Source organism: Phocoena phocoena, chromosome 8 (genome assembly GCF_963924675.1).
Source record: "Phocoena phocoena chromosome 8, mPhoPho1.1, whole genome shotgun sequence".
NCBI classification, from domain to species: domain Eukaryota; kingdom Metazoa; phylum Chordata; class Mammalia; order Artiodactyla; family Phocoenidae; genus Phocoena; species Phocoena phocoena.
The window spans coordinates 75032792-75056671 of NC_089226.1; the positions used below are offsets into that span (position 1 = coordinate 75032792).

Below are 23880 nucleotides of genomic sequence, written 5' to 3' on the forward strand. Positions count from 1 at the left end.
AGAGAGGGTAGAAATGAGCTTAAGGAAAATGCTTTCTCAAGGAAACCAGGAGGGAGGGAAAAGGGTTTACTTCTACCAGATGGTGTTGATATGTTTCCTTATTTTTTCAGAATACAGGGTGTCCCTAGAAACTAAATATATGCCAGTTATACTTTAAGAGTATCATACCAAGTGTTTAGAACTTGGAGGGCTATTACTTTTTTTATTAGTGTCAAACTATTTTTGTCAAATTGAGCACATGGTGATAATACTAGGCATCCACAAACCTGGCACCTGCAAACCCAGTTTCTCATCCTGTTCCCCTTAAAGTTCGTTTTGTTTCACATGCTAAGAATTTTTTAAATATAAAAAGTAGTCTTGGGCTTCCCTGGTGGCGCAGTGATTGAGAGTCCGCCTGCCGATGCGGGGACGCGGGTTCGTGCCCCGGTCCGGGAGGATCCCACATGCCGCGGAGCGGCTGGGCCCATGAGCCATGGCCGCTGAGCCTGCGCGTCGGAGCCTGTGCTCCGCAACGGGAGAGGCCACAACAGTGAGAGGCCCGCGTACCGCAAAAAAACAAACAAAAAAAAGTCTTTCTTTGGATAAACTCGCTCAGTTTTGAATTTTTTATTTTATTGTGCAACAGGAAGACTCCTTTCAAAAATAGAATCATACCATTTTAGAGTTGATCTGATCCAATATCTCCCCCAGGGTAGCAGTTAATAACAAATGCCATTCTAATGACAGATTCAAGTTTGTAATCTCATTGAATATCTGCGGTCTACAGGCCATACTTTGGAATCTAGAAAGTGGTCGACAAAGGAGTGACACACCCATGGTGTCTGAGTTCTTCTGAGTTTGCAAAAGAGCTATGATTCCAAGTCCCATGGCAAACCACACGATACTGCTGGGGTCACCAAGTCAACGAAGGAGTGGCAATTAGCCCTTACTAAAGAATAAGTGCCATAGCATAGGGATCTTTTCACTGCTGCATCTCCAGAATCTAGATGAGGAACTGGTGCGTTATAGTACTGGTATTTGGAAAAGCAAAGGCCCGGTGGTAAGTTAAGACAGTCACATCCGGTTTTAAGCTTATTCCACTTGCAGTGCCCTGTGCTGGGTGGTTTACATTGGTAGTTTAATTTAACCTGCATAGCATGGTGTTTTCATTATTATCATTATTGCTTTGCTCTTGAGAAAACTGAGGTCCAGAGGGGTGAAATTATTTGCTTAGGTCACACAGCTAATAAATACAGAGCAAGGATTTGGACCATGTGGTTTCTATCATCCTGTCTTCTCATAAGCTAGAAAGAGGTATAGTAGGTGACCTGGCTTCTTGTTCTGGTTATGCCATCAACTAAGTAATGCTGTGCAAATTATAGGTCCTGTGAGTACCAGAAGAAACGCTAGGTTCATAGTTGATCCAGAAGGGCCTATCCAGATATAAGTAATGTGTGCACAATTTTTAGACTAGGATACAGTAGTGTGTTATGATGTTTTATGAGGTTTCAAAGAAAACTCGCACTGATCTTGATTTCTCCAGAGTAGCTTAAGTTTTGGATGACATGCTCCTTTTTAATTTGCTTTTGTGTTTTTTTTTTTGAAATGTTTGGCATATTACCTAAGGTTCAAGTAGGCAGTGAATTTCTTTATTCCAGATAAGTTCCAATAGAAGCAGTATGTGCAATTGGGTGAAATGTGACTAAAAATGGACAAAAATGGAGGTTAGGTAATAGGTGCATGAACTTGCACAACCCCCTACACCCCTTCTTCAATGCAATGTGTGAAATTTGGGAGATACTGTTTTCTTCCAGTTTGTAGTCAGTTCCCTTAACCCTTATGGGACTATTCAAAAAGGGAATAAACCTGCCCATGTGAATACCAGATTGCAGGTGAGTCTTCGCTGCGTCTTAGAAAGAGGAGGTAAGACTTTGAAGCCAACGAAGAGTCTTTGTTTGAATCTTGGCTCTGCTGCTTATTATCTGTGCAGCTCACAGAGGGCACTTGACTTCTGAGTCCCCATTTCACCATTTTTATTTGGAAACAGTAACACCTATCTGATATTTGATGATAAGGGCTACTGCTACTCTTTTGAGAAACCAAATCAAGCACAAAGAACAAGGGTTGTGGGCTTCCCTGGTGGCCGATGCAGGGGACACGGATTCGTGCCCCGGTCCGGGAAGATCCCACGTGCCGTGGAGTGGCTGGGCCCATGAGCCATGGCCACTGAGCCTGTGCGTCCAACGGGAGAGGCCATAACAGTGAGAGGCCCGCATACCGAAAAAAAAAAAGAAGGGTTGCCTTAAACCCATCTTGGTGAAGCTGAACACCTTACAGGATGGGTTTATGTTGTCTGCGTATTAGACAATTTGTTCAAGTTTCACAGTCATAACCAATTAATTTTATTTACGAAATACTTAACACTATGTGCCAGACACTATTTTAAGTCCCTTACAAATATTGACTCATTTTATCCTTATGGCACCCTATTTATTCTATCTGCACATTCTTAGAACATCACAAACATATGCTTTCTTCTCAACATCTATTATCATTTCTGTTTAAGAGGCGAGTAAATCAAGAGCACACGTGTATTATAAAACAACACCAAGTCTCCTAACCACGTCTGCTGATGTGTGTGTGTGCGCGCACGCGCGCACATGTGTGTACACAGATCTGGATCAAGTGCTGTTTGTGCCACAAAGAAACCCAGACTGAGCTTCCTGCTTCCAAGCCCCTGCCTTCTTTGGGTGCCACTTGAAACTTTTCTTTACCAGATTTACATCTGTCATTCTTAGCTTGCAAAAACTTTTTCTTGTTCTGTTGTTAACTTCGATGCAGAGCTCTACTCTAAATACCTAACTTGAAATGTTTGTCACCAGAGCCCACAATGTGTGATTTGGGGGACAAGAGATTTCATATACATTTGTATACATATATTTATATGCATTTGGTTTCTGATGAACATACCAAGGTAGATATTGTCTAAACCTTTTTTTTTCTTAGTCTCAGGGTACTGAGATGCTGGAAATAGGAAATGGTATTCGAATACCAAGATACACACTATATATCCTCTGGCAGAAACAGAGGAGCTCACAATTAATTGCTAAATTACAGAATGTTAAATCATCCAAGGGGCATCAAATGATGTGGAAAATGACAATATTGTGAGAAGTTCTATTTACTTGAACTAGCATTCAGCTATCTAAAGACATAATGGAGCTTTTTAAAGTTAGACCCATATTATTTATGTGATGATGGCAAAACATAACCATGACATTTTTCCAGGGTGACATTTTCCAACTGCAATTAAAAATCAGAACATTTGCTCACCGAGCTCTCATGTGAATAAAAGAAATCCTGCGTTAACAAGTTGCAGTCATCTTCATTAGTGAGAAATTTTGCGGGTTAAGAACACAAAATTATTGGTTATCCAGCAGGGTTTGATAATAACTTATTCAGATGGAACTATTTCACAGTTGTGAGAACAAGTGTTTTCCTGTCAGACAAACCTGCAGAATATAGACTAATTCATTCAGCAAATACTTTTTGAGCATCTACTGTGGCCTCAGATTCTGAGACTGTGGCGCCACGGGGAGCAAAAATAATCACAGTACTTGCCATGATAGGTCTTGCAGTCCAGTGGATGCAAGAGGAGATGGTAATCAGTTATGCATAAATGAACATTTATATTTAAAACTGCAAAGGAAAGGGGCATGGAAATATGCTCTGCTAGTGTGTAATAAGGGGAACTAATCCAAGGCTAGCAGGGTAGTGCGGAGATGGCCTTAGGATGACTTTGCAATGTTTATCAGAAAGCTTTATCAAGTCTATACCCCTTGAAATAGGATTTGTACACTGAGGCACTTTCCCTAAAGGAATAATTTGAGATGTGTTAAACATTTTGTCTATAAGGACAAGGCATTGTTTTTATTATAGAAATGTTGGAAACATCTTAAATATTCAAAAGTAAGCACTTAGTTAAATTTATTATGTCCTTCAAAATTGTTTTGACTACCGAAAATCTTTAAAAAAATGTAAAAATGTTGTTATTGTAATAAAAATGCTTAGTAAGAAAGAGTATCTACAAAACAGTGAGTATTTTAAATGCCTTTGCCTTTATCCTAACCCTGTCCTTTCTAGCTCCTCAATTGATTCTTTGATTTCAAATATATCAATAATCATACTAATAGCAACTGTAAGAGCTCTTCATACTAGCTACCATTTAGCACCAAATACTTTATATCCATTATTTCAATTGATCTGATGTAAATCAGTGAAATAGGTAGTATTTCATTTATTTCTTTTTGTATACCGTGACTTTTAAATATGTCAACATAGATATATATTCCCTGTGCAACAATGAAAGAATTGTTTCAATGTCCATGCTATTTACCATGAATTTCCTTATTGCCATTCTAAGAGAAATCCCTTATCTTTTTGTGACAGCATTCTGCGAAGAGGGCTGCAGATATGGTGGAACATGTGTGTCTCCTAACAAATGTGTCTGTCCTCCTGGATTCACAGGAAGCCGCTGCGAGAAAGGTAACCTCATCTGGTGTGTGTGTGTGTGTGTGTGTGTGTGTGTGTGTGTGTGTGTGTGTGTTGGGGTTGGGGAGAGAGAGAGAGAGAGAAGGCTTCAGAGAGAATGGAGGCTCTTCCTCTGGAGCTATAGTACTGCGGGTTGACTTAATACATTATGTCTTGATGGTGGATGTGGCTCTCCTGAAGTTGGGTACCTTTTGATTACTGTGTAATAGGCATCCTCCTTCTGAAAATAGAGCTTTATTTGCCCTCCCTCCAGCGTGTCTAATTTAGCAAGGTCGAGTCTTTTCTCTGCCTCTGTTTGCAGTGTGCATTTTTAGTGCTAATTAGAGATAAAGGCTGACAAACTGGCCAGCGGCACTTAATCCTCTATTGGGTAGCGTCACGGGCAACCACTGGAGTTATAGCAATCTGCTGCACCCACAGAATCTGAATGAGAACCACACGCTCCTTGTGTAAAAGCACATTAAATAACCCCAGCAGCAGGTTTATTGGTGTGTTGGGATTTTATTATAATATTGGTTTATTAGGAATATTATCATTCATGGACCTGATAATATAAGCCAATTAGTATTGGTAAGATTCCATTATGTACAGCTTTCTATTTGCAGTAAATGTAGTGTTTACACTGGGCACTATTTAGTGAAATCTAGCTCTTTTATTAATTGGAGAAGTCCTCCTACCTGTGTGTAAATGAAATCGACATTCAGTGCCAAAGTGTCAGGGTATGTATCAGTGCAAACAAGAGGTTTTTGCCACGTGAAATTGAGTATTTCATTGTATTTTCCCATGAGCTTCATTAGGTTAAAATCACTGTGTTATGTGCTTCTGAGTCTGGAATGTCACACTGGACACGTCTCATAGTAGAGCATAGCACGATGGCAATATGGTGGTATAGTCCTTATCCCTGTTATTACATGAGGGGGTGTATGTTTTCATCTAATGTCAAAGATCTAAGCAAAGCTCTTGCTTCCTTGCCTTCATGTTAAAGGTTTCTGAATTTAATAATTTTTTTTTTTTTTTGCGGTATGCGGGCCTCTCACTGCTGTGGCCTCTCCGGTTGCGGAGCACAGGCTCCGGACGCACAGGCTCAGCGGCCATGGCTCACGGGCCCAGCCGCTCTGCGGCACGTGGGATCTTCCCCGGCCGGGGCACGAACCTGTGTCCCCTGCATCGGCAGGTGGACTCTCAACCACTGCGCCACCAGGGAAGCCCTAAATAGTAAATTTTTTAAATGAGCCTGTTTATTATACCCCAACTTGTTTGACATATTACATTTGCACTGCCTGTGTATCTATAGGGCGGCCTGATCCTTTTAAGAACATGTCAAAATTTAACTACATAAATTATTCAACAAGGAAATCAACAATGAGCATCATTGTTTCCATATTTTGTGATATTATCAACAAATCAGGTCACATTTATTAAATAATAATTACTTGGTTTGTCTTTAAAAAAAAGACATATAGAGCCAAGTTCCGGCTCCGAGCAGCATGAGAGAATTATCACATGGAACTGAAGGATTCTTGTCAAAAGCACAGTAACTTAGCACACATAACCATATTGCAGTGCATTTGATTTTAATTCGGTTTTCTAAAATGAAAAAAAAAATCTAAAGGTTTCTCATTATTTCCTCCAAAACGGCTATGTTTCCCTAAAATTAGAATACAGGAATTAATGGGGACAGAATGGTGATGATGATAATGCTGATGGTGAGGGATTCTAATATTACTAATGATATACCATTTATCATGTACTAATTATGCATGAGACCTTTTAAATGATTATTTTAATATTAAGAACAAACAAAAAGGATAGATATTATTACGCTCATTTTATAGATGGCAGACTAAAGCTTGGGTAGATTAAGCAACTTCTGCAATGCTACAGAGCCCGTATTAGAACTGAGAATAAAACTCAACTTGTATTCCACAAACTACATTTTAAACCCTTGCATGTGTTTCAAAGGGATAATGATGAACTTCCTGTAAAATCTGGGCTCCTGGTGCATCAGAATGTCTGGGGGAGGGTCCATGAGCCTGCACTTTCACCAAGCACCTCGGGTTGCTTGTTATAAACCAGTCATTTTTATATTGTCATAGTGATATTTAACCAGAGTATCTACTGTGAAGTTCTTATTCTTTTTGCATCATAAAGCATTGGAGGAGAGCATTGATCTTAGACCAGGGCCTGAGTCAGTGGCAGCCCAGGAAGAATCAGTTATGGTTTCTGATGGCTTCCTGATTTGACCTCTCTCCTTTGCTCTGCTCAATAAGTGGCTGATTGAATCAGTGCTTACATTCTGGTCCATAATATGGAATAGGAAAAAGCGAGATAGAGGAGAAAATCAAGACCAGAGGCAAAAGTAAGACAGACATTGGCAGGTCATTGGTTCCTAGATAAATATTAAAGTTGAGATTGAGAATTACTTACTCTTGAAAACTTATACAGTTGCTATAAGGTAAAAAAAAAAAAAAAAAAGAATAAAATAAGATTTCTCTGTATGTGTTGATGTCCTCCGTTTGTAGCAAAACCATTCTGTTTAATATTGGCCAATATTCTAGTTCTCTGAGATTTTTTTATGGATAGCGTAAAGTACATGTTTTTCCAATCACTTGTGTGCAAGGAATCTAGGTGAATTATAGGACTAAGACTAAAAACCTGTTTCATATCTTGTCAGAATAATTTTGTGCTCACTGTCAGCAATAAACATTAAATAATTCCACTTGACATTGAATAGTGATGCTAGATGCCTTGAGACACAAGGTGCAAAGGGGAAATACAAATGCATTGTGAATGTCTAATGGCATGGTTACATTAAATGTCATATTTGGTTCGTTTTAATTTTAGGGCTAATTAAATGGTCCCATTTGAGCTATATAGAATCCACTTACATTTAGTTTTAAAAATGTTTCTTTTGCCCCCGCCCCCCGCCCCCCGTTAGTGGTTTTATTCATTGCTTGTGATAGCCTTTCAGAATTCAAGTATATTCAGCTAAATCACTGAAAAAGAAAATGCCTATCTGAAACATAATGAAGTTGAAAATTCCACTCACGTTTGATGTGTAACACAGAGATGAACAACTCTGCGTTTATTTTATATTGATAAGATTTTAGTAAATGTACACTTTTCATAACCCCACTCAAGATAAGCAAACATTTTACCTCCCTTGGTTTCTGGACAACGTATTACGTTGGCTCTTCTCTTACCCTTTGTTCCTTCTCTGTGCCCTTAGCTTTGATTTGGTTTCACATCTAACATGGAGATGTGTAAAGAGAGAGATGAGTGAAGAGCCAGTAAGAAGAGTAGTTGTGTTACTCTTAGGATAGAAAAGGTCTGCCAGTGAAATCTCTTTGTAATCCTAGAGAGCTAAAAGGATATCATGCCACGCTGACATAAAGGAGCCAAATACAAAACAAAATGAAACAATACGATTCGTCCTAGAGACTTTTCAAATATAAAATCAAAGAGTTACACTAAATCCAGAGGTATGGTACTTACCGTAAAATAGCATAGGATCATCCTCTAAGAAGTGAATGTTTTCTACTTAGCATTAAGCAAATTTGCAAGCAACAAGTAGAGATTAAATATAAGGTAGCGAGCTTGTCCAATGAAGGGTTTCTTAACCTTGACACTATTGACATTTTGGACAGATAATTCTTTGTTGCAGAGGGCTGTCCTGTGCACTGTAGGATGTTTAGCAGCATTTTAAGCAGGCTTTTAAAAATTTATATATCTATCTGTCTAATAATATTAAAATATAAAATATTTATATAAATATTTATATTTCTAAATATAAAATATAAGCATTTTTTAGGAGACAGAAAATCATTTTTAAAGCATCTCTTCAGGAGTTCTAGAAGTACTTTGGATTTACTGTAATTAGAAAATTCTTTTTTTGCTAAAGTATAGTTGACTTAACAATATTATATTAGCTTCAGGTGTGCAACCTAGTAGTTTGACATATTTATAGACTATACTCCATACAAAGTTATTATAAAATATTGACTATATTCCCTGTGTTGTATGTTATGTTTTTGTAACTTATTTATTTTATATCTAGTGGTTTGTACCTCTAAATCCCCTTCACCTATCTTGCCCCTCCCCCAGCCCTCTCCCCTTGGAGAACCACTAGTTTGTTCTCTGTACCTGTGAGTCTGTTTCTATTTCTGGGTAATCAATAAATAGCAAAAAAGTTGAACAGCATTGTTCATTCACAGTATAATTTCTAGTTATTTTTTTCTATTTTGCTTATCTGAAATTTCTAATTTTTCTACAATAAATATAAATCATATTTTTAATAAGAAATGATTTCTTAAAAGCTTAACATAAAGAGAATTTAAAATTCATGAAAAGAACTTCATTTTTCTCAGTGACTGGGGGCCTTTTAACCTTTCCTAAAGGGAAACGACTTTTTGCAGGATAATTTATTCTATTTTTTTCCCTGTGCTTCAGGGCAGAGGGTAGTAGTTTACCCTGAGTATATGGTCGATCCACCAAGGAAAAAGAATGGTCAGAAGAAAGAACTTGTCTATTTTTCCAAATTTTAAATCTTGCCCCAATTTTGATGGAGCTCTATCCGTGTTCTATTTGCTACTGCTCTGCTCGCCTCTGTCATGGAGAAAATTTTTGTACGAGTCTTTACAAGGGTGGATAGTAGCTCCATTATCTAAGTGGAGAAGAGGGTATTTCCTTGCCAGGTATAACAGGACTCTGGGGAGGGCATTTGGGAGGAGAATTAGTGCAAATTCACAGCAGTTAGGAGAGTTATTTAACTTTTCTTAGCATGAGCTTTCTCAGGCTGTCTGACACATGGTACATGCTCAGTAAATGGCAGCTTCTGTTATTAATGTTGCTGCTATTGTTGTGTAGCTAACAGGTGCCCAGCAAAGAGTAAGCAGGATTTTTGTGGCGTCATACAAAAGGGAAGTACTAGGAGTTGAGTTGTCTCTGAGTTGCCCATCCAGTTGAACCCACCAAAAAAGGAGAGATGCAGATCCTCTTGAAAATTTCATTAAAGTCAGATGAGTATAAATTTGTTTGAGGAACTATTCCTTGCACTGGTTCTTTCCAGAAATAGAGAATGGCAGAGGAGAGGCATTGCGCCACAGAATGGGAGGAGCCCAAACCCACCAGTACTGAGATCATTCATGTTTAAAGCAGCTCAGCCTTAGGTTCAGATGCTGAACCTACAGTATCTCGTTCCCCTCCTCTTCTCAGTTCCACCCGCTCAACTTTATTTTTTTCAGCCGTGATGGAGAAATTGAGCTAAAGATCTGACACACTTCTCAGTGGCTCCAAAATGGAGTTGTCACTGAACTCTCGGATCTCTTTGGAGCAATTTCAAAACCCTGTCCATGGTCCTGCCAGGCTCACCATTTTGCCAGGTTTCAGACATCTGGAAAAATACCTGAAACCATTTTTCATTCTCATCGCCTTGGTACAGAGCAAGTTTTCAAGTCATCTCAATATAATTGTAGGGAGCTATGCCTTCTGTTCACAAACAGCGATTTGGACTATAAAGATGCAGCCTGGGATAGTGTAAATACTTCTAGACGGAAGGACAGAGGCCTGTGTTCTGCTACTAGATCTGCCATGAATTATGTAGCCTCTGTGAAGTGAAACTTGCATCAGCCCACTACCCATGGATTATGAGTCCCAACCTTTTGCATTTGTTATTTCTTGTGAGGCAACTAGTCCCACCCTAGGGAACATATATGAGGATGTGTATAAGTGTTACTCAGCCAGTCAGTAGTGGAGTTGTGGTTCTAACCCATGCATGACTGAATCCAAATTTTACACACTTTCCAATAACCTGTTGCCTCTAGCTCGTATTACCTGTGTTCAAGGACAATTAAATCTAACAGATTATATGCAAGGCTAAATACATTATGTTCTTCTGTGAGTAATAAACCGTACTCTCCTACTTGATGATGGGCATTGATTTATATATTCCTTTCAACATCTTTGTTGCACCTAAGGTGAGAAGAGAATAAACAAAACAGGAGTAAGAACACACCCTCTGACGTCATTCTAGGTCAGTCTCGGTTGGGTTCCACTATTTACCAGAATCGATGAGATTAGATCAGATATACATAATGTTTCTAAGCTTCAGTTCACCACTAAAAAAGGTATATCAATATTACTTATTGCATATTATTATTGTGAGGTTATATGAAATAGTCTGTTTAAGGCACATAGTCCGCTCATCAGCCTGCCACAGTCTGAGAAGTCTGCACTGAGGAGATGTAGACACTTTCTCTTTTCCTCTTTCAGTATTGTATTTTAAAATTCATAGGTGTCAGGAATCTTATCCTGGGTGAGATAATCTCATGGGAAAGAGAATAAGGTCTCACGTAACCAGTACAGTGGGTTTCTAGTGTTGAGGCCCTCTGGACGAGCGATGCACAGTTGCTGGTTCTTCCTTGGTGAGGTGTTTTGGTAAGGGCCTTTGATCACGAATTACTTCCAAACGAAGTTCCCTTGACATGACGATCCTTTGATCTTCTGTAGCTCTGAGCTTGTGAAAGGCCACTTCTCTGCTGTGGCTCCTTTGCTCTGCAAGATTAACATAAGATTAGGGTGATGCTGTGATGCTCTTCTGTAGGATTCCAATAAAGCAGACACTTTTCCCCTCCTTCAATCCAAGCGCAGCCCTCTCTTAATGTGGTCTTTTTTTTTTTTTTTCCTCTGCTATGTGACCGAGGCAGTGCCAGACCCAGGCATTAACTTTTAGGCTCTTAGGGCACAAGTCAAATATAATTTGCTTTGTCCCTAACCATCCAGGGGACATTTCTAGATATGCTTGAAGACTGTCACCCTGGGATGAGTTTAGAGAGGATGTTCTTCCCCCTCTTTCCTGCATAAAGAAAAGAAAGGGTGACCTGGAACTGGAGGCATGCCAAATCTCTCTCTCTAACCAAGTTCTCACTTTTGGCCTCATCACCATCCCTTGCTAAATTTCTAGGTCTTTGTTTACAGAGCCGGAAGGTGGTTAATGGTTAATGTAAGAAGATGGTTAATGGTTAATGTAGGCATCGCTGACTTTTGAAAGTGTTATAAAGGTAGTCTAGCATCCAGCTTTGAAACATAGCATTATTATGTATCAGAACTCTAACATAGGAAAAGTCCAGTTTTAATATCCTATTATGTTTGAATTCAACAAATATTTGGTAAATGAATAAATGAGTATACACAAGGACCCTAAATTTCACATGGTCCAGTCTTTTCATTTTATAGATCACAAGTTGTAATGGCTTCAGTTGAAATCTAATTTAAAAGACAGCAAAGTAAAAATGTATTATACTGGAGATGGAGGAGAGAAAGGCCATTAACAAGAATGCCATTCATAAGAATAGTATAGTATAGAAATTTTGTGTATTTCCAGTAGCTTTGTCAGCACGCTTTCCAGGAAGCAAAGTAAAGGGCACCAATCTTTTTAATGGATTGGCATTCCTCATCAAATACATGAAAGCTATTAGGGATTACCTAGTGTAGTTAGTAATGCAGAAAATAATTCCTGACTATTTCGATGACAAGCGGTTCTTCCTCCCTGCCACCCACCCAGGCAAGCTCGTACTATTGAACTGTGAAAGCCAGGAGTGGTTCATAGGCTCATTTTTAATCCTCTGCCCTGAGAAATACAAACACCCTTGTAACTTGAAGCACAATGGCTGAACAGAAAGGAAATCCAGGCTTCTGTAAAAATATGACCGACTGGAGCCCAGAAATTACACATTTTCCCTGGTAACTAGTATCCAAGAATTCTTTTGATCCAAGTATATTTAATGCAGTGTAGATCATGTGGAAAAAGCCTAAATGAAGCCAATAGCTTGGCCGAAAAAGACTGTAAACCCTTGCGATTTGCGTCACTCTCTCCTAATAGGATCCACTGATTCGAAAAGGTAGTTGCCCGAAGATGTTCGCTTGGGTCCAAAATATGATGAATCAAATAGCAATATCTACGCATTCATTTTGGTGATGGTTGAAAAGATAAGAAGTTTCAGGCTTGGTGGGCTAATGTGGTTTTAAGGCATTCTCCGGTTTAATAGAGACCTTGAAGTTATCTGTGGGAGGCAACAGTTTTAGCCAAGAAGATTGAGTCCATAAGGGGAGATTCTGGAAGATTATTTTATTAATCTTGCTAAGAAAACCTTTCAGTACCTCCTCAGTGCTTACAACATAAAGTCCATCTTCCATAGCGTGATATCTAATGACCTCCCTGATTGGACCTCTGCCTACCTCTCCAGCTTTATCTCCTCCTTCTCCTCCACATACATCTTAAATCCCAGCCCATTCTAAACTACTCTGGTCACTGAAATGCACCTTATTTTTTCAAATCTTGGAGCTTTTGCCTGTAATGTTCTCTCTGCCTGTAACACACATACAGGCTTACATGTTGATCGCCAATATCTGATATTAATCAAAGTACAAGCGTACCTCGGAGATACTGCAGGTTCAGTTCCCGACCACTGCAATGAAGTGATTATCACGATAAAGCAAGTCACACAAATTTTTTGGTTTTTTGCATATAGAAGTTATGTTTACACTATACTGTAGTCTTTTAAGTATGCAGTAGGATTATGTCTCAATAAAACACTGTACGTACCTTAATTAAAAAATACTTATTACTCAAAAATGCTGTCATCTGAGCCTTCAGTGAGTTGTAGTAGTAACATCAAAAATCACTGCATTAGCACATTATAAATCAACTATACTTCGATAAAAAAAATTAAAGGAAAAAAATCACTGATCACAGATCACTGTAACAAATGTAATAGTAATGAAACAGTTTGAAATATTGTGAGAATTACCAAAATGTGGCAGAGACAGGAAGTGAGCAAAAGCTGTTGGAAGAAAGGTCCCAATAGACTTGCTTGACACAAGGTTGCCACAAACCCTCAATTTGTAAAGAACACAATGTCTTCCAAGCACAATAAAGCAAAGCACAATATAACAAGGTGTGCCTATAATGGAAAAGATTGGTTATTGAGGGTGTCTAATTATCTAGAATCCTCATGATCTGCTCCCTCTCAAAATATTCCTCCCACCGTCTTCCCCATTCCAGTTGATGATGAAATCTACCCTTTCCCATTCTCTGGATCAAGACCTTGAAATTGTCTTTGACTTCCTTCTTTTGCACAGCACATCCAAATCCTTGCTCTGCCTTTAAGATATATTTGGAACCCAAACATTGTATAATCTCCACCACTACCACTCCTGTGCATGACATCATCATCTTTAATCTAGGTTATGGCCAAAGCCTCCTAACTCATCTCCCATCCACTGTTGTACAACTATCATCTCTTTTTAGCATGGTAGTCAAGGAGACATTGCTAAAAAATAGGTTAGATGGAGACACTTCTCTGCTCCAAACCCTCCATGGCTCTCCATTTTCACTCAATAAAAGTCAAAGTCGTTACAGTGGTCAAGACTCTTCATGCTCTGAGCCCCACTCCCTATTCCTTCTCTGTCCTCACTGTTCACTATGCTCCCCCTCACTTGAATACCTTTTTTTCCAGTCATGTTTTCCTTACTGTTTGGTTGCTTGGAATGTTCTTCCCCCAGATATTTTCATAGTCAGCTCCCTCATGTCATTTAGGTTTCTGCTCAAGTGTTACCTCCTCAGGAAGACCTTCACCCCTAACTAAAATAATGTATCTCTTCCTGCTTGTCACTCTTTTATGGTCATCAGAGCCTGTATCACTCTCTGATATGATAATGTTGTTTTGTCTGGTCCAACTGCCCAGCCAGAATATAAACTCCATGAGGGCAAGAGTTTTTTTTTTTATCTCATTGTCACTGTGTTTCCAGGGACCAGGGCAACACCTGGCACATAGCAGCTGCCCCAAATATTTGTTGAATAAATAGATTCTTTAATAAGAATCTCTTTAAGTTTTTGTGTTAGTCTCCAAAGCCACAATACTGTCATCATGACATATCTTGGGAAGAATGAGAAAATTATTGTTGTCAATCACACACTTTCATCCCTGGTATTTTTAGATCATATGTAATCAGTTATCCTTGATGTTTTCTTCTCCCTCACATTCCCATTCGATCAGTCACCACAATCTATTTTTTCTCCATCCTACTGCCTAGTCTAAACCACTGTCATTTGGGTTTTGCTTGGAACCATAGCAAAAGGCAGATCTCCAGGTCCCAAGTCCTGCTCTTTCCTCACACAAAAAACTGTTCTTTCTGCTGAATTGCAGCCAACATAATCCCTATAAAATGCAAATGCAGTCAAATCATTTTCCTGCTAAAAAACCTGAAATGGTTTCCAGTGCCCTTAGAGTGCCCTCCAACCTGGACTCTCTCTGAGTCCCTTCCCCATTTCAAGTTATAATCAATAACTTGAATTTTTCCCAAACTGAACTTTTTTACATTTTCTCAAAGCAATGATCTTCTTTTCTTTTTTTTTTTTTAACATCTTTATTGGAGTATAATTGGTTTACAATGGTGTGTTCGTTTCTGCTTTATAACAAAGTGAATCAGCTATACAGATATCCCCATATCTCTTCCCTCTTGCGTCTCCCTCCCTCCCACCCTCCCTATCTCACTCCTCTAGGTGGTCACAAAGCACCAAGCTGATCTCCCTGTGCTATGCAGCCAAAGCAATGATCTTCTTACTGCAGGTCTCTGCCCAGGGTATTTGCTCTACCTGGAACTCTTTGCTTCTCTTTCCCCACCTTCCTTCTTCCTCCCACCGTATCCAGCCCACATCTTCCCTTGTTACCTTACTTAGATTTTAACTGAAGCTTTTCTTCAAAAATATTTTTCAGACTTCCTAGTTAATGGTAAGTCCCTTCCTGTGTGCTCTGTATCAACTTGGTTTTCCCTTTCATAAAATGGATTACATTTAATAGCATGTTTACTAATTTTCTCTCCCCTTTCCTCCTACCACCCATCCCTGTAGCATAGCCAGCATATATGTTTAACTTCTCTTGCCCCACGCAAAAAAACCCTATAAAACATTAACTTGATTCAGCAACTATTAACCCACAGTGTCTCCAAACCAAAATGGCCTATGTCCTAACCACTTTTCTTCCATCCCTTCCCTGGTCCTATTCTTCCCACTTCAAGGTGTTAATGATAAAGAATATAAACTAGATCATATGGGATCTGTATAACATGTTTCTGGATGAAAGAAGCATTAGCATCTTTGAAGAAAACATTAATAGACATAAACTAGATGGTTCATTTCAGGAGGAGAAGCAAGTCCTTCCTTCCTCCCATAGACAAGCCCCAGCCTGTCTTAACATACCCCTGACCCAGGTAAGCCTGCCCAGACATGGCACCTCCCTGGTTCTTAAATTGGCACGTAGTCCTGTTTGGATTGGACCACTTGATTAGAAAAGTCAAAGAACTGCAAACTGCACTTTTAAGCACTTTTTGATTTACTGTCAGCAAATTATTATGGCACTCTCTTTCAATAAATGATCTCAAGTACCCAATAGCAAGCTTTAACTTTTCCAGCTACTTGGTCTCCAGTTATGTGGAAATACCATGGTCACTTATGCATTCCCCACTAACTCCATGGATTAGCATTTTAGAGATGTTTACATTTTTTTCTCTACATATTTTTCTCAGTGTCTCTTGCAGTAGTTATATTTCTCCAATCTCTAAGATTTTAGTCAGAATGATGAACGCACTATTTAACCTTCATAGCTATTATTTAATGCTTAGGCTAGACCTTAATTGAGGCTAGAACTTGTGCTGAGTGCTTGACATATGTTGTAGTATGTTATTTAACATACTATACTGTAACCCAGAAGTCTGGCACTGATTAGCCCCTCCAAACCTGTATTTCTTGTCTAATTTCATTATATAATTCTGTACTGTTCCCACTTGCCATTTTTCAAGCATATAAGCATATCTCAGGTTCTTTGCACCTGGTGTATTTTCTTTCTGGAATGTTCTTTCTCCATATATCTCGGTGGCTCATTTCTTTACCTCCTTCAGTTCTCTACTCAACTGTCAGTCTCAGTGAGGCCTTTCCTACCACTTTATTAAAATTGCAACCCTAAACTTGCCCCAATCAATATCACCTCCATTCTCTGGTTTATTTTTTTTCTCTTTGCACTTATCACCATTTATGACACTGAATATATCACTAATCTATCTTCCTTATTCTTTCTTCTCCCACGGGAAGGTTGACCACCATGATAGCAGAGATCATTGTCGGTGTTTGCTGCCATAGCCCAGCTCTTAGAATAGTGCCTGGCACTTAGTATACATGCAAGAAATTGTGAATCATTGATGATTATCATCATTTATCAAGTAAATTGGGATTAAGAACTGTAAAGTAATATGACCACGATTATAGGGCTAGGAAGTGTCAGATGTAATTTGAACAGTTCTTCGTGCTTCAAAGCTCTGGGTTTTAAACACTGTCCTTTGCTGCCCTTCTCCAAAAGGCAAGGCTGATTATCTTGAACAATTGTCAGAGCTCATCTCTTGTGTGTTGTTTTTCTCAGTTAAACTCTGAATTCTGAGCGTGCCACTGTGATTCCTTTATATACCATCGACACTGTGGTGATGATCTGAGAGGCTAACTTTCCTTGTTATACTTTAGTTGATACCCTCTTCCTTAGAATGGGACTAGTGTAATAGAAGTATTTCATGTAGTATAGATCTTTACAGTCTCCAGTGCATGTTTCCAGGAACTGTATCATCTCTCTTTTCAACTCATAACAATTCCATGGAGGATGTATTATCATCATTCTGGTTTTACAGATGAGGAAACTGAGGCTAAGAGATTAAAGAAACTGCTCAAGGCTAATAAGGGGGACAGCTGGGAGTTGAATTCTTGTGTGGTGATTTAAAATTCCATGCTCTTTAAGTTTTTGTTCATTATTATGTCATGCCACCTGCCTCCCTCCTACAGGAGTCTTCATGTCTCTTAGCTCCAATTCATTAACATGTAGGCTGAATTTGGAAGTGCCAGAAGAATGCCATTGTTATGCCTTTTACTCATAGGGCATTCCTGAATTAAGACAGTGGGGCACAGCGTAACCTTTTGAGATGAACTACCTCAACCACTCACCGTGTGGCGTTGACCAAGTTATATAACTTCTCAGGCGTGCAAGTCACAGGAACTGGAGAAAGTCTAATTAGCAAATAGCAGATGATGATAAACTGGTAGATTGTAAAGAATCACAGTGCAGAGACTGTCATTTATAATTTCTGTATTTGAGACCCGTGTTATCAATTGTAGCCAATATTTATATAGCTCTTTGTAGTCACAGACTCTTCCAAAGATACTTTCTTTTTAGAACACCCCAATAAAGCATTGTGAAGTAAGCTTCATGTCCGTCTTACAGACAAAGAAACATATTCATTTAGATTAAAATGGCTTTTCTGAGTTCATCCAGTTAGTCAGCCCTGAGCTGGTATTCTAATATGGGTCTTTTAGTTCCACCACTCCAGACTTTGAACTTGAAGTAGAATAAAGGCAATGTGAGCCTTCCAATGTTGATGCCACTCCGACAGAGATTAATGCCTAAATATTGTTCTTAAAAAACCCTGAACGTGTTAGGGCATGACTTAACACATCCTCAGAGTAGTGACATTTTAAAAATCAGAAGGAGACAGATGTCTGAACAGATGTTTGCAGGTAAGCAGTGTACCAACAATTTGGAAGTTTCTGGAGAGATCTGAAGTCTGTTATATACATATCTGCAGATCTTTCCCTGCTCTAACACCCTCAGTTTTTTTCTCAAGGAAAACTTATTTTAATGTAAATACATTTTCATTAAGTGAACCATCTTGCTTATAATTTAGTAGTAGTTAGCACTCAAGTGCTGGGCATCTGAGCAGAAACTATTTTCCTATTCTCCAGTCTATTAATATACCTGTAGTCAATATTTTTGAGGTACTATGTGCCAGCCACTATTTCAAGTACTTAAATGGATTATAGGATAAATACTATTATTATCCTCATTTTATGGGCGAGGGAACTGAGGCTTGACCAGCTGTTAGGTTGGAGATCAGAATTTGCTTCTACAGTGCAATGGGCGGTTTCTATGGTTCCAGCTGTCTGTAGGGTTGAAGGTATTCCTGGAAAATAAGTTCTGTAATTATTTATTTAAATCACTCTCCCTTTCTCTCCTCAGTTTCTGCAATAATTAGCCGAGATGTTATCTAATAAAACCCTTGATTGGTAAATGTCACATTCATCCCCTTTTGTTTAAGGGTGACCTCAAGACTTGAAATAATCCTAAGAGTGCAGGAAGAGGGGAAAAGCAGGAGATCTGGAAAACTCACAAAAAACTTAATAAACATTTATTGAAATATAATCTGTAGATAGAGAAGCACACAAAAGATAAGTATATCACGCAATGAATTTTTAAACACTAAAGACATCTTTGAAATCAGGAACAAGATTGAAAAATAGAACCTTAACTGCATCCCAGAAGCACCCCTTCCTGTCCTCTTCCAAGACCCCACCAAGAGGAACCACTGCCCTGACTTACAGCACCGTAGAAGAGTTTTGCCTGTTTTTGAAAGTCATTACAAACGGAGTCAAGTTGTAAGTCCTCTTTTGTGTCTGACTTCTTTTGCTCAACAATAGATTTGTGAGGTTTATCCATGCTGCTGCTTATAGTTGCAGTTATTTAATTCTCATTGTGGAATAGTATTTCATCTTGTGAATATGCCAAATGTATTTATCCATTCTATTGTTGGACCTTTGAATTGTTTCCACTTTCGCTTATTTTGCCAGACTAAAATGCTTGTATATGACTTCGGGTTACCGTATGCAAGTATTTCCATGTATCTGTATATCTAGGAATGGAATTACTGGAATATGCTCGGGTTAATAGATACTGCCAAACAAACAGCTTCTCAAAGTGGCTGCACCTATTTATATTCCCAGTAGACACAGATGAGAATTCTAATTGCACCACAGTTTTATCAATACTTATTTACTATCTTTTTCATCTTACCCACACTGTTGTTGTGGTATTATATTCTTGGTTTTAATCTGCACTTCTTTGATGACTAATATAGTTGAACATGTATGCTTATTGTCCATTTGATTTTTACTGTTTTATGAAGTATCTAGTCAGGTCCTTTTCCCTTTTCTCTAAGGCACTGTCTGTTCTTTTCTAATGCCCAGTTTTAAAAGGCAAATAGTTCTACATGACTAGCTATGAAAACACAGCAATTTCTTGTTCCTATCCTACTCCATTCCTCCTCTCCAGAGTCAATCATTTCCTTTTCTACATCTCTGATTATAAAACATTCATAATATTATATCTTGATTTCTCAGTTTTAGGCATTATCTATTGACCACCAGGGAAGATGAAGAATTATATCTTTTCAACCTCTCACTCAAAGTGCACTCACAGACACACACAGACATGCCAACATACACATCGCACACAAACACTTCTTATTTCCTTCTTCTTCAGTTTCATTAGGTCAGTATTGTTTATCTTTTTATTTCTATGATATTTTAACACACGCTGCAGAGTTAGCTATGGTTATTTCCCCTGTATTGTGCAAATGCTTGCTTTACCTGGATTTAATTATTATCTCATTTTGTTATTGTTTATTTGCTCAGTTTTTTATTCACTCAACATCCATTCAATCTCAGATATTCCTCAAATAATATTGGGTTGGCCAAAAAGATGTTCCGTAAGATGTTACAGAAAAATTTGAATGAAATTTTTGGCCAACCCAATACTATCATCCCAGTGCCTTCAAATATATTTTATATTTTACAACTTTAACTCAATGAAGAAAGCTTTTCCAAAGCCTTCTGACCTCTTCCATTCTACACTGGAAGCTTGTTAGGTGTACAGCACAGCTGGGGTTGTTTGGATAGCCTTTCAACATCATCTCATTTCCGTTGGATCTCCTGTTTTCTGAATCCTGTCTATTTTTCATTTTTGCATTACATCCTTATTTAGAGGACGGATATTTAATTAGCTTCCTAAGTGTGCATGGAAGATAAATTGTTCAAATGTTGCATGTCTGAAAACATTTCTACTCTACTTTTGCATTTATTTGATAGTTTGGATGGATGTAGAAATTCAGGTTAAAAAGCATTTTTCTTTAGAATGTTATAGGAATAACTATTATTATATTTTCTAGTGTAACTTTTGAGAAATACATTGCCATTCTATTCTTGATCATTTGTACGACAACTGGAAAATTCTGGAAAACTTTATTCCTTAGTGTTATAAAATTTGATGAAAATGTACATTTGTGAGGGTCTATTATTAAAACAGTGTACTGGGAACGTTTAAGAGTCTTTGAATTTGGAAATTCCTAGGTTTGTTTTTGGGATTTAAAAAAAATGTTCTTTGATGATTTATTCCCTTGAATTTTCATTGTTATTTATTTCTGGAACTCCTATTATTTGGGTGTCAGACCTTTAGATTGGTCTAATTATTTGAATACTTCTGCCTCATTTTTTATCTTTCTCTTTTTTAATTTCACTTTTTGTTCTTTTTCTGGGAGGTGTAGATATTTTCTCAAACTTAACTTCCAAATTTATTGTTACTTATTTCTACTATCCTGTTTTATTACTGTTTTCTGAGTGTTCTCTTTATATTGTTTCCAGTTCTTGTAGGTACTGTCTTCTTTGACCTTTTCAGAGATAATAGCAAGAATTACTCTTAAAGTTTTTTTCTTATTACTTAATATAATATGTTTTTAATAAATTGACTATTTTTCTTCTAGTTTGTTCTTACCTTTGTATTTTCTCAGACATCTAGTAGCCTTGGCTATCTGCTTATTTTTTTGAGTGAGACATTAAAAAGTTGGTTGAAAATTCAGTTTACCTATGTGTGATATTGATATAAATGATTTTAGGTTTATTCTTTTGAGCTATTCAGATTTTTCAGAGAAGATTCTTCCAGTCTAATGGAAGGGATCAATGCCATTTCTGGAAGAATTATACTTTGTTGCTAGCATTCTGAGAGCCAGGTGGGATGGATAAGGCAAAGGGTTTCAAAATTCAGTATGTGTATTTCCACTGAATCCCCCGTTTTCAATATGGTATCTTTGCTCTCAACTGTCTTCCAGTTTCTGTGGTACCCTCTACTGAGAAGAAAACTCCAGTCTTTGTTGGGGCAGGAGAAAGGCCAGGAGTCTGGCTGGGGTGAGGGAACATCTCTGAGGAGTCTAACTGCTTCTTTATCTAGTTTCCAATTAGTTTTCCTCTTTTAGCCTCACTATTCCCTGCAGTGCCAGAGATACCTGATGCCACCACTTCCTGTGTTCTGTGGTGTAAATCACCTTGCTTTCTGGCTTCCCCACTGCAGGCTATGAGTCATTTTCCTTAGGTCTTCTGACTGAGTTAACTCTCATCCACTTCTTTTCCAGCTTCCAAAATTATGTTGCCCATGTCTCTTCTCCAATGTCCTTTGCATTTTGAGGGTCTATGGCCTTCATAATTTGTCTTTGATATTATTTTATTAGTGTTTCATGGAGAAAGTAGAGGTAGATGTGAGTATTCAATCCAGCATCTTTAATTGGAATTTAGTCCCTCAGTTCTAAAAGTGTTTCTGACTCATAAATGAAGAGTCACAACAAACCATGGATGAAAATGTATATACAATAATAGTAGTATAAATGAATGTAGAATTAGAGGATATAAAATATATTTTTCTTTCAGAAAAGAGAAGATTGAGGGACGGGATATAATTCAATTTATAAGTATCCCTCTCTAAAAAAATTACTCTCTCTAAAAAAATATTAGAAGAGGCTTCCTGGAAAGACAGACATTTCCCCTATCTGGAAGTACGGTATCTGACTAATTTCAAAGACCAATAGAGCATTATTTATGATGTTAAATGTTTGAGTTATTTCTTTAAATTTGCAGGATGTTTTGGAAATTGGGGCCATAAATTGCCTTTCCACTAAGGATAGTTAAGTCAGGTTTTAAAAAAAAATCAAGAGCTATTTCACATGAAATTTCATTTGAAATGTAATTTCAAATGATTTGGAAGTGGGCCTTTCAGTGGCTTGGGAAATGACCAAGGGAAAATAAGTAAGAGGAAATGGCAAAGGGAAATTTAGTACATAATTGGGGTTGAAGGACCATCAAGATACCATAGAGATGAGCACTGGGCTCAGGCTTATTTAACAACTTCATGAATGAACCGGAAGAAGGAGGATTCAAGTTAATTAAATCTGCAGATGGTCCTTAGTGGAGTTACAAATACCAAGGCGAACTAAGAAATAATACAGGAAGACCTGGGGGTCAAAAGCTTTGATAGCTTTGGGCACAGAAGTGCGAAATTAAATTTGGAAACGATAATTAAAATTGAATACACTTTGTTCAATGAAAAAATAGGAATTAAACTGCAGACAATTGGTGCTGAATAGAAAATAGTAAAGCTGAAAGAAATCCTGTGGCTGATGAACAAGTTATTTAAACAAGAGCCTTGCTTTGTGACTCCAGAAATAAATTCATTTTAAAAAGAACATGTACTTTTTAATATATTTGCTGTGTGCGTAATATTCACAAAACATTTAGTCACCAGGAGATGGCTGACATTAAAAACACAAATAAGAATCTCTCTAACCTCAGATGTATTTACACTCTATCAGTAGTAAGGTAAGTGGAGTAGAATATCACAAAAATATTATAATGGATTAATGAGGTTAAGATCAAGATATGATGAGAGGTATATGATGTGGAGGAACCACTGAGAGGCAACTGACTACAAAATCGATGATTTCAACTTTTCGATATAGACTCTGTGTTGATGTGGTGTGAGGTTGGGAAGATTGTTGGGTAATTTTACACGCTGTCCCAGTAGTACCGTTCACTGTAGGGCACCCTCTCAGGTCTGGGTGTTTAAGAGTTTGTCTGGTTTCAGTAGTATGGTCAATAGAATGGAAACCATCCAAGGCCTGGGGACAGTAGAGCAGCCTAGATGAAATTATAGTGATAACTATCAGAATGGAAATCATATGTACGCAAAGACATACAAGGGCAAGATGTCGACCACTTATTGAATACCTTGCCTGTGTCAAGATTGTTCCAAGCAATTTACGTTAACTCCTTTAATGCTCACACTCAATCTACAGGATTAGACATTATTCTCATCTCCAAATTGCAGTCAAGAAAACAAGCCTAGGAAATGTAAGAAAATCGCCTAAGGTTAAGTGCCAATAAGGATGGGTAAACTGGAATTCAAACCAAGGGCTTTCTGTTTCTAAGATCTACGTGCGTTTTTTTTTTTTCCAACTATGTTACACCATTTGTCACAGAATACTAGCATAAATAATATATGTAGAACTCTTGTGTGTGTGCATTTTGTCTATTCTTTAGAGTTTTAGGTAGAGAAACATTCTTCTGAGACTCATTGACAGAGCTATTCTTGTATGCTATAAAGT

The 23880-nt window shown here is 38.0% G+C and overlaps 1 protein-coding gene across 3 annotated transcripts in view; it reads left to right on the forward strand.

Annotated features, from left to right (window-relative positions):
- The window catches only part of NELL1 (neural EGFL like 1), an 876133-nt gene that overhangs the window by 652097 nt on the left and 200156 nt on the right, over positions 1-23880 (forward strand). For all 3 annotated transcript variants that reach the window (XM_065883022.1, XM_065883023.1, XM_065883024.1), the window contains one exon: positions 4429-4524. In XM_065883022.1, coding sequence (XP_065739094.1) covers positions 4429-4524 — 96 coding nt within the window. The remainder of the gene's footprint in view (positions 1-4428; positions 4525-23880) is intronic.